At 35.8% G+C, this 12,024-nt stretch overlaps 1 protein-coding gene across 16 annotated transcripts in view; it reads left to right on the top strand.

The window, feature by feature from the left end:
- The window catches only part of MAST2 (microtubule associated serine/threonine kinase 2), a 211,016-nt gene that overhangs the window by 112,035 nt on the left and 86,957 nt on the right, over positions 1-12,024 (top strand). For 2 of the 16 annotated variants that reach the window (XM_070609715.1, XM_070609714.1), the window contains exon 1: positions 11,076-11,409. The exons of 11 other annotated variants lie outside the window; for them this stretch is intronic. In XM_070609715.1, the coding sequence (XP_070465816.1) occupies positions 11,360-11,409 (50 nt within the window). In that variant the 5' untranslated portion in view covers positions 11,076-11,359. Of the gene's footprint in view, positions 1-11,075; positions 11,410-12,024 lie in introns of those variants that run through there. 3 more of the 16 variants (XM_070609717.1, XM_070609719.1, XM_070609722.1) reach the window with 3 other exon arrangements.

The raw sequence follows: 12,024 nt of genomic DNA, 5'->3' as shown, positions 1-12,024 counted from the left end.
GCCACTCAAAAAAGTTTCAGCAAAATGTCTCTCGGAGTAGTTCTTTGCGAAGAAGATACTGAATATTACATCTGAGTTATAAAACGTGGATGAACATAATTTTTACAGAGGAGAAAACTTTTATATATAATATATAATAATCTTATGGCATAATGTACATACCAAGAACATCCCAAGGCTACACTAATGATATCAAGTAAAAACATTCAGTGAGTCTGGAGTAAGTCCTAGACATCTGTATTTTTATAAAATTCCACTGACCTAGAAGATGCTAGATTCAAATTTTGAAATTAAGGTTGGTTGTTACCAAGTAAGCATTTTAAATAATAACTTAAATTAAGACTGAAAACACTAAACTATTATTTCCTAAAATCTGGCAAAACACCATTAAGATGCATAAACAGACACATATTATGGATAACAAGAGTATTGGCAAATCTCTAAAAACTTCCCATAAATTACACAATTTCTAGAATATTTATATTAATACCATTTTACCTGTATAAATTTAAACTAGGCAAGGCTAAGCATCTTTTCTGATTTGACAGCTTTTCCCATGAAACTCATCAATAATAAAGTATCAAATAAACCTAATTATTTCTGGAACCTCTCTAAAAATCTGACAGAACACTTCTTTGTGATTTTCCCAGGGATGATCTGGGATGTCTCAAAAACAGTTTAGGTAGTAAAAATATACTGAAAGTTTTATTTTATTGTTTTCTATATTTAGAATCTGATTGAGGAAAGGCAAAATTTTAAAGAGTTGTTAGTGAAAACACTGTAAGATAGGAGTGTTGGTGCTCGAGAAACAACACCCAATTACTTAACAAAAGTGACAAAACATTTAAAAATAAAAATAGAAGGTAACACAATTTTGAATCACCGCAGCTTTTTCATGAGGAACCTTAGTTTGTTTTCTTAAATAATTAAGGATGTAATAAGTCAGCATAAAGCAAAGAGTTATTCTACAGAAAGACACAAAATATTTGCTAACTGGGCATATTACACAGAAAAAAAGAATAACCTTTTAATATTGTAGGCAAAGGCAATAAACAGTAAACTAAGGAAACAGGCCCATCAAAGTTTGAACAAACTTTGCTAAGATTTAACCAGTTCATAGCTTTTCACACTCATGGCATGGTATTATAAACCACGGCAAACAAAATTAGCTTTCCAAATTTTGTTCTTTGTTATTCTCCTTCATATTCTAGAACATATTTACACTTGAGGACAGTTCTTAGGGAGTCATCAAGGTCAGATTCAATTTCATAATAATACTAAGATGATATTAACATGTAATGCATTTATTATGATCTTCAAGTGAACCAATACATAAGCATTTAAAAGTATCTCAGATCACCCAGCCAAGCCCACTCAACCCACAGAACCAAGAGAGTTAATAATAAATGTTGTGAGGCACTAAGTTTTGGGATTATTTTTTAAGTAGTGTTTTGGACTGAATGTTTGTGTCCTCCCAAAGTTCATATGTTGAAGCTCTACTCCCCAGTCTGATGGTATTTGGAGGTGGGGCCTTTGGGAGGTAACTAGATTTAGATGAGGTCATGAGAGTGGGGCACCCATGATAGGATTAGTGCCCTTATAAGAAAAGGAAGAGAGACCAGAGCACTCACCTGCCCACCCTCCATCCCTCCTTTTCTCTCTGTCTCTCTCTCTTAATCTCTGCCATGAGAACACAGTGAGAAGGCTGACGTCTGCAACCCAGGAAGTGGGCCCTCACAAGGAACCAAATCTGCTGGCACCTTCATCTTGGACTTCCCAGCTTCCACAACTGTGAGAAATAAAAGTCTGTTGTTTAAGCCAATAGAAAAAGTTTCAGTTCCCATTTGTAGTACAGTTATTATTGATAGTTATAACCCATAGAAATAAGCTCTTTGGGATCCTCGCAAAGTTTTGTTTGATCAATTTTGATAAATATAATCACCGTGTAACTACTACCACAATCAATATATAGAATATTTTTATTGCCCCAAAATATTCCTTATGTAGTTATACAGTCAATTCTTCACCTCTTCGCCCCAGGCAAAGACTGATGTGCTTTTTTGGTGCTATAGATTAGCTTTGCCTGGCAGAATTTCATGCAAGTGAAAATCGTACGGTATGTACTCTTTTGTATTTGGCTTCCTTCATGTTTCATTGCTTCTGTTCATTTTAATGCTTAGTATTTCCTTGTGTGAAGATACCACTATTTGTTTGATGGATGTTTGGGTTGTTTCCACTTTTTGGATATAGTGAATATAGTTTTATGACCATTCATATACAAGTCTTTTTATGGACATATGTTTTCATTTCTCTTGGGTTTATACCTGGAGGTGGTCTGACCATAAAGACAGTATCCTAATCATTGCTGCCACCAATGGGAGTAACTTATCAGCCATAAACAAACCTAAAACAAAACATGATTATATAGAAAATTAAAATTAGAAAATTAAAGACTCAGCAAACTTCAGATACACCTCTGGGAGCCAACTTCACATTGCCACTTTGGATTTACCTCTGGAAGCCAAGAAAAGACATGCCTGGACACCCTACTTGTGGTGCACTTCTCTTGTGTGGTTCTGTGAGATGAATCCATTGGGCATTTTGGTGGAGAACTTCCTCTAACACTATTAACAGGTAGCTTTCCAAAAAAGATAAAGTCATGGCTGTCATCCAGATATAAGATGAAAACATTTTAAAGATTAAGAAAACAACACATCATTAATGAGGGAACCAGACAGGTGTTACACCAGTTCAGTTTTTTCAGTTCTCAACTTTTATATGATTGAAAGTTGGCAAAATATCAAAGATAACAATTGAATTAATACTTCACCCATCTAGATGTTCGTTTGTTTGAGTAATTAAGTAAAGGCAAACAATAAGTTATTAAAATGTTCATAGTTTTCCTTGGCTTTATTTCAGCCAAATTGCTACATTGTAATCAAGATTTCTTACAAATTGTGTTATTTTTCTGTCAATTTTATCTCAGTAAAACTGGGAAAAAAGAATGTAAAATATCTCAGTAATAATTATTTCATATTGATTATATACTAAAATGATAGTTTGAGTATACTGGGTAAAATAAAATATATTAAAGTTTTAGAAATTGTCTTATTTGACAACAATGCCAAATTAACAAGCTTTCTTGAGTCATTTTATTTCTTAGGTTTTAAAAAAAATTTAAGTTCTGTTTGGAGGATATTTGTTCTGCAGCAGTAAAAATTGGAATTGACAAAAAAAAGTTCTTAAAGCAATACATAGATTTAGAAATGAACCATGAATTTTACACTTTGTAATGGAGTCTCATGATAAATTATTGTTGTCACAGAAGATATTACACAATATTTTAATATCTTATAAATTGCTATCACTTATATTGCAATTTTGCCATCTCTTGAAGCGATATCTAGGGCCATATAACATTTCTTAAGTTTTTCTTTAATGTTTTTAGTGCTAGGATGTTATAAAGAAAACCCAAAATAGCAATTTGTTCAGACTAACCCTTGATCTGTGATGGTCTTAAAGTAGTCTATAGAAATCAGTTTGGGATTATTTTTTGGTAAATCTTCTTCATAGTCATGGTGAACATACTCTAAAGCGGCCTTGATTGTCTCCTCTTCTTGGTGTTCATACTTTTGTGTAATCCTACTCCCCTGAGTGTGGGCAGTACCACTTGCTACTAACCAATAGAACATAGTAAAGGTGATGAGATACCACTCCTGCGACTATATTACGGTATCTGTGATTTTGTCTAGTTAGTAGACTCACCATAGAGACCATCTCTACTGGCTTGATGATGTAGGCAACCATGTTGGGAGAGCCCATGTGGCAGGGAACTATGGGCACCTCTAGAATCTGAGGGTGGCCTACAGTCAATATCCAGCAAGCAGCTAAGGCGATCAGTCCTACAGCCACAAGGAAATGAATTTGGCCAACTATCCCACTGAGCTTAGAAGTGGATTCTTCCTCAGCCAAGCCTCCATATGAGAATGCAACCCAGGGAACACGATGATTGCAGCCTTGTGAGACCCTTAAGCAGAGGCCCTAACTAAACTGTGCCTGAATTCTTGACTCACGGAAACTGTGAAATGATAAGTATGTATTGCTTTAAGTGGCTGTGTTTGTGGCAATTTATTATACAATAGAAAACAAATACATCATACAAACATATTTTTTCCATTTTCTTTAGTTTTCTTATATTTTCTTGCAGTGTCTCTTTCATTTTATCTGCTGTATGAAAACTTTTGACTAAAATATTTTTAATCTTTTAAAAAATGAAAGAGCCAAAGAGTGAAACTTAGATTTCCTTGTTTTTTTGCCCTCCTACTTGTCAAATGATAAACGTATGTTTAAGTTTGTAAAAAACTACCACGTAATTCTCCAAAATGGTTGTACCATTTTATACTCCCACCAACGATATTGAGAGTTCTAGTTGGCCCACGTCCATACTAACACTTGTTATGGTCGGACTTATAAATTTTAACCATTCTAGTGGTTGTGTAGGTTATCTCATTGTGGTTTTAACTTGCATTTCTCAGATGAAAAGTGATATTGAGCATGTTTTTCATGTCCTTATTGGCTATTTGTATATCTTCTTTTGTGAAATGTGTGCCCCAATCTTTTTCCCATTAAAAAAAAAATGAGTTGGGTTTTTTTGTTAAAGAGTTGTAAGAATTATTTACATATCCAGATACAGATCTTTTGTCAGATATAATGTGACTATTTTCTTTCAGTCTTTAGCTTGCCTTTTCCTTAGAAAGTTGAGTGGAATGTTATCTTTTAAACAGCAGAAGTTCTTAATTTTGATGTTGAATTTGTGAGTTTTTATGATTAGTATTCATATTCTGTCCAGGAAGTCTTTGCCTATGCCAAGATCATGAAGATTTTCTCTAAACTTTTCTTCTAGAAGTTTTGTAGTTTTAGCTTTTGCGTTTGGGTCTTAAGCCCTTTTGAATTAATTATTTTATGTTTTTTAAATTGTAGTAAGATATATAGTCATTCATCACTTAATGACCAGGATATATTCTGAGAAATGCATACTTAGGCGATTTCATTGTTAATATGAACATCATAGAATGTACTTACACAAACCTAGATGGTATAGCCTACTACACACTTAGGCCGTATGGTACTAATCTTATGGGACCACTGTCGTATATGCAGCCCACCATTGACTGAAACATTATGTAGCGCATGATTGTGTGTGTGTGTGTATATGTGTATATATAAATATATATACATAATACATGAAATTTACCACTGAGTTGTTCATGTTTTTAAGTATACAATTCCGTGGCATTAAGTTCATTCACAATGTTGTACAACCTTCACCACTATTTCTAAAACTTTTTATCACCCCAAGTAGAAACTCTGTACTCTTTAAGCTGTAACTCCCCATTCTCCTCTTCTTGCAGCCCCTGGAAACTCTTTCTGATTTCTGTCTCTATGCATTTGCCTGTTCTAGGTACTTCATGTGAGTGGAATCACACAATGTTTGTCCTTTTACGTCTGGCTTATATCACTCACTATAATTCATATTGTGTATATCTTAAGTCAGTTTTGGTAAGAATTTTTTTGAGCTGTGTCCATTTTATATAAACTATCAGCATAAGTTGTTCATGCTATTTTTGTTATTCTTTTACTGTCTGTTGATCTGTTGTGATTTCCCATCTTTTATTCCTAATAGTAATTTGTGTTTTCAAATCTCCTTTGCTTCTTGATTTGTCTTAGCAGAATTTTTATTAATTTTATTAATATTTTCAAAGAACCAACTTTTGGTTCTGTTAATTTTTTCTGTCACTGATTCCACTTTTATTTTTCTTTATTCTTTTCTTGTATTTTGAATTTAATTTGCTTTTCTTTTCTAAGTTTTTAGTGTAGAGGCATAAATTAGTGATTTTAGATCTTCCTTTTTTTTTTTTTTTTTTCCTTTTTCTCCCCAAAGCCCCCAGGTACATAGTTGTGTATTCTTCGTTGTGGGTTCTTCTAGTTGTGGCATGTGGGACGCTGCCTCAGCGTGGTCTGATGAGCAGTGCCATGTCCGCGCCCAGGATTCGAACTGACGAAACACTGGGCCGCCTGCAGCGGAGCGCGCGAACTTAACCACTCGGCCACGGGGCCAGCCCCATAGATCTTCCTTTTTTAATGTAAGCATTTAAAGCTATAAATTTCCCTCTAAGCACTCTTTTAGCTGCATACTATAAAGTTTGATATGTTGTATATTCATTATAATTTAATCTAAAATATTTTCTAATTTCCTTTGTCATTTCATCTTTGACTCATAGATTATTTAGAAATGTGTAGTTTAATTTCCAAATATTGGGGAATTTTGTAGTTTTTTTCATTGTAATTGATTTTGAATTTAATTCTCTTGTGACCAGACAACATAATTTATAGAATTTCAGACTTTTGAAATTTTGTGAGACTTCTTTTATGGCCTAGCATATGGTCTTTCTTGATGAGTGTGCAATGTGTGTTTGATTAGCTACCCTAAACTGTAACCTGTGCTTCTTCAAGCTTAATGGAGCTACTACTGCATTCTGCTTGAGCTCTAGCTCTCTGTGCCACTGTAAGAACATTGTTCCAGGCAGGGAGCTGGGAAAATTGGGATGTTTCAGCATTTGAGTTTTCCTTCTTTTGGATTTGCATTCTTGCGTTGCCTTTTCCCAGTGCCTGAAAGCTGTTGCCTCATATATTTTGTTCAGTTTTATGGTGGTTTGCAGCAGAACGGCTAGTTTTGTTTTAGTTACTTTGTCATAGTTGCAGGTGAAAGTTTGACAGTCTTAATGCCTAAAATTGAGTTTTTTCTTTAGTTCTCTCATAAGTCAAAACCTATATTTTTTGCATCAAGTTCATTTCTACTTCCTCGTTTTCTTTTTCAGTTAACTCAACAATATATATTACAAAGTTAGTTGTTTAACATGACTTTATCCCTCTTGTAATCTATAGAACTGAGTAATAATTACTTTTTAAAAGTTAAATTATGATTTTTTCTCACTTTATTACCAATTAAATTATTAATTTCATTTACGTTTTTATCCGTGTCAGTGACCGTGTTTCATCATTTTTTTTTCATTTTTTATCCATCTTACATGTTCATCCATTTTAGCATCAAATTTCAAAGTCATTTACATTACACCTATAAATTTTTTATTGTATTCTGTGATTATTTTACTGTTATACCACAGGAAAAAAAAATCTTTGTATTTGGCTAAATATTGGATAGATAATATTATTTTAGGAATAATCACACCAGCATTCTGTATCAGCATTTACTTCTCTTGGAATACTATGGCTTATTTTCTGTTTACTCAATCTTTTCTTCAGTGTTAATGATTGTATGTGTGCTTTCTGTGTGTCACTGAAGTCCATTCTCTTTCATTAGCAGTTTTTTTCAAATTTAAGCAGATCGACTTATTTATAGATTTTGTTTCTTTTTTCTCTCCTAAGCTTCACTTTCTTATTTTTCTATCTCTGTCATGATCACAACTTGTACTTGTTTATGATGATCTATAGGATTTTAAAAAAATGTAATTGTATTCAGAGAGTAGCAAGTTTGAATATATTTTTATCAAAAATAAAAAGTGTAAAAAATTGAAAATTTTCAGTGCTTTCAAAGAGTTTTCTTTTTAAATATTCAAAATTACTTAAATAAGCTAAATTTAAAAATTTTATGGTTTCTACATATATCTGAGTACATATTTTTATAAAAACAAAATGTAATTTTAGCATTAACTGTTCAACTATTGGTATAAAAAACTGGTCTCTGGCCTTACGTATGTTATGTCTAGACTTGCGCATAAGTACGTTTACTAGTAATATGAATTCCTTAATTCTGAAAAGTGTTCCTCAGGTGCCATGTGCTCTGTTAGGAAGACTGAGCTAAATTATGAGTATCTTTAGAACCATGAATCGGAACAGAAAGAAATCAAGTAAATGCATGTTTGGCTCCAACTTGGAAACAATACTTGTATTAGCCAAGAAATCTATTATATTTATGTTATCTGAGAGGAAGGATTTGACAGGTTAACTAATTTGTCTTTTTGCTTACTTCTGAGACCTGTGCTGCTCACTTTCTAATCTCAGGCAGAGTTCTCTCTGAAGTTTCCAGCTTCACAATCCATAGTAGCAATCTGGCATAACTGCCTTTTTTAAAAAAAGACTTCAGAAGAAAGATGTGGACAAGTGTTTTCCTGGGGTCTGAACAGTGGAAGTCACAAGAACGGATTTTTAGGGCTTTGCTTTCCCAGTGCAGAATGCCAGATCACAAATTACAGGGGCAACCCCATTTCTTTAATACATTGACTTTTTGTGTTTTTTTTATTTTGCAGAACCTCTAAAGTGCCCATGGCAGAGACCTTTCTTGCCTGGCTCCAAGGGTGGTAATGCAGTCAATAAATAGTTGTGTGAATTAATAAGAAAAGGTAGATGTTTTGTTTTCCATACTGCAAATTGTTGAGTGCTGTCACCAGTCTCAGGGAAGTGTTGGAAGTGTTAAGCTTTCCTAATACTGACAGGAATATTGGCACAAAAGGATTCTAATGCCAATAAGTGTAAAGAAAGTACTCTGTCTGGGGATGTGTTAATCTCTAGGAGCAAAAGTGACATCTTCCTTGGGTCAGATGAAGGACATAAGATATGACTCTCATTCTCTAAAAATCAAACAAATATTTTCTGACTTTACCATTATTTAAGGAGCTCCATGCTCTCTCTCCTCTCCCCGTTTATAATTGCAGAACAGGCTAGAGAGAATCCATTTGCTATTGTTGTCAGAATCTTATACTGAAGGAAATTATAGCACAACAGTTCCTCACATTGATTCTAGAGATGACTTCAGTTCACCAACTTGGCTGAAGACAGGACTACTTCTGGCTAGTATAATCATATGTAGGGTAACTAGGTGCAAACATATTGAGGAAAGGGTATTTTCTTCTTTACCACTGGTATGATTTTAACCTCTCTGTGCTTTTTTTCTTGTTAATAATGGCAATAATAATAGCACATATATCATAGGGCTGTGATGAAGTCCTGGGTATTACATATAGAGTGCTTAGAATAGAACCTAGTAAATAGTAAGTACTTATAAATGTTGATTGCTGTTATGTCATATTGTTATTATTATTATTATTCAGTTGCCTGGGGTTGGGTATAGAGAATAGAGAATATTGGTTAGAAACTTAGGGGCCAACCTTAACTGCACAGCCTTGGCTTGGATTGGGGGTAGACTGCAGCTGGTCTCTTAGTTGTGGGAATGTGGGCTTTTGTCACTGATGCTGATATCATCACGAGACTTTCCCAAAGTGGACTCAGGACTGGTTGAGAGGTGCTAGATTTCTGAGAGAGCGTTTCCATTTTCATTAGGACTTAGAACGGGGCTTCTGAAGTAGGAGCTGTGAGAACCAAATGATTGGGCTGGTACATGGAAAGGAAGAGTGACTGTCTATAGCTACTAGGTTGGTGAGTTTGCTTGGGTAATTAGAACAGTGGCTGTCAAACTTTTTAGACTGTGACCCTTAATAACAAACAGATTTTACATTGGAACCCATCGCATGTGTTTACACTTGTATGTTTGTACGTATTTCAGTAATAGATGTCACAAACACCTAAATTTCACAAAAAATTCTTAACCCTTACTATGTGTGAAGCACTCTGATATTTGTCTTTCTATTCTGTTTTCCATTTAAGAAAATATTGGTCCTGACTTTCAAATTGATTTCATGACTTACTAAACAGTTGTGACCTGCAGTTGAAAAAGCATTGGTTGGAGTATGAACTAATCCTTTGAATGTTATGCTAGTAAAACAGTTTGACATACTTTGTCATCTGTATGAATGAGAAGAGCCCATCAGAGTTGGCAGGTGCTCTGAAGCAGGGGACCAGGACTTTTGCTAACTCTTTGGCTCCCTACCTGTGTTTAGCTCCACAGTGTGCTTGATCACTTGGCTCTCTTCAGGCCAGGCTGTTTCTGTCAGATGGTTTATTATGTGTTTGGGCTTCTCTCCCTCCTTTAGATTGAGAGCTAGCTTCTGGAGGGCAAGACCTATAATAATAGCGAGCACTTTGCTGTCTTACATATGTTAGTCTTCACCACAACCTATATATTAAGTACCTTAATTATTTTCATTCTACAGATGGGGAAACTGAAGCATACATAAATTAAGTATGTAGTTTAAGTAGCTTACCATTCATTAGAGTTCTTCTGCAGCTTACCTAAGTGTCTTGTGTAACATCTGCCATATCAAGGATATTATTTTATCTGATTATTTATTTGAGGAAGATTAGCCCTGAGCCAACATCTGCCGCCAATCCTCCTCTTTTTGCTGAGGAAGGTTGGCCCTGAGCTAACATCTGTGCCCATCTTCCTCTATTTTTTGTATGTGGGATGCCTGCCACAGCATGGCTTGATAAACAGTGCGTATGTCTGCGCCCAGGATCCGAACTGGTGAACCCCAGGCTACCAAAGCAGGGCGTGCTAACTTAACCATTACACCACCGGCCTGGCCCCTGAATGATTTTATTAATAGTTACTGGATGAAATTAAACTAAATGGTTTCTGTGCTTATTTTCTTAATTTTCCTTATGACTTTTCTCACCACAAGATTATTCAAGTGATTAGAGAGTAATAGAAATGGAATAAAAAATAATCCTGAATTTTGTCTATAGGAGGAGTACAGAATTTACTTAAATTGATCAGATTCAGAATTTGAATGATGACTGCTTTGAACCCTAACATTAAGACTCTGTCATCTTCCACCAGGCCTGGGTTTGAGAATGAATAATGTTGCAGAAATGCCAACATATTCTTAGCTCATTAATTTACCAATTTGAGATCCTTAATATGCTTTCTACCAATCCCCTACCCGCTGCAACAGCTGTTCTAGCCTGGCCCACGCCTCTTGAGTTAATAGTATTTCTGTCACAGGGTGAGTTTTCAAGTTGGTATGTACAATTTCTGCCAGAGTCTTCACTGCTGCCAGACCTCAGGGTTGGAGGTTGCAGCTGATTGTGGGGGAGGGAGTTTGGTACTTGTCGCTGAGGAGGAACAAGGTACTCTCTGGGGCTCTGATTTGTTGCAGGCTGAGTGTGAATGATGTCAGGCAGATCAGAGGACAGCTGATTCATTTGGGATCTGGGACTCCTCACTCTGTCTCACTGCTGCCTCCCGGGCTCTTAGGTCTTTGGGAGTGAGGGTGGAGGGGGGTTCTGAATATCATGTTTTTGAAGAAAAGTGCTTTGATTTTTCTCTTAAGTTTGGGAAGCTTTTGTAAGTTTCCTTTGGCTTATAGACTGCATACCCCTTGTGTGAGAGAACTTCCTGCCAAGACTCCAGTGTGAGAGGGCAGAAGCTTGAGTAGCCAGGAAAATGATGAAACGGAGGAGAGAGAGACTGGGAGCACCATGCCTGCGGATTCAGTAAGGAGGCTGGGGTCTCTGAGTGGAAACTGGCAGATGTCAGGAAAAGTACTAATGCCAACTAACACACCTTCATTTGTTTGGATAAAGACTCTGCTTTGGAGATGCCTGTCAGGAAGAGGGCTGAGCTGGCTTCATAAATTCAAGGTCAAAACAGTGGTCCTTGGCAGGGGCACATGGGGTTTCTAATTCTGAAAATTGAGTTAGATGTCAGTTTAGGGGTTCTTAGGTACTTGGGGGAACTGGGTTAACCGTGAAGATCGCTTTTTTCCTGGCTTGAAAATGAATGTTTAGAGTTAGTGTCAAAGCTGCGAATACAAGCCCCATGAATGTGAGAAACAAATGGAAATGAAAGTATCTCCTCTTTTGACTAGAGAGCGTGTTGTATTTCTGACCCTGGCCTGTCAGCTCAGGACCTCAGATCTGCCCTTGCAGATCCAAGCCTGAGTCCTTTAGGGTATGACCTGAATTTTATTTCTATGTTGGCCAATATAGAAATGTACTTAGATGAGGATTTCAAAGCTGGGGAATGGAAGAAGCCTTCCACCTCAGGGTGGCTTTCCAAGAGCTGCTCAGGCTTATTTAATGAAGAAGTGCTCAGTGAATTGATCAGCA

This window comes from Equus przewalskii, chromosome 2 (genome assembly GCF_037783145.1).
Source record: "Equus przewalskii isolate Varuska chromosome 2, EquPr2, whole genome shotgun sequence".
Lineage (NCBI taxonomy): Eukaryota > Metazoa > Chordata > Mammalia > Perissodactyla > Equidae > Equus > Equus przewalskii.
This window is presented reverse-complemented; position numbering and strand designations above follow the sequence as displayed.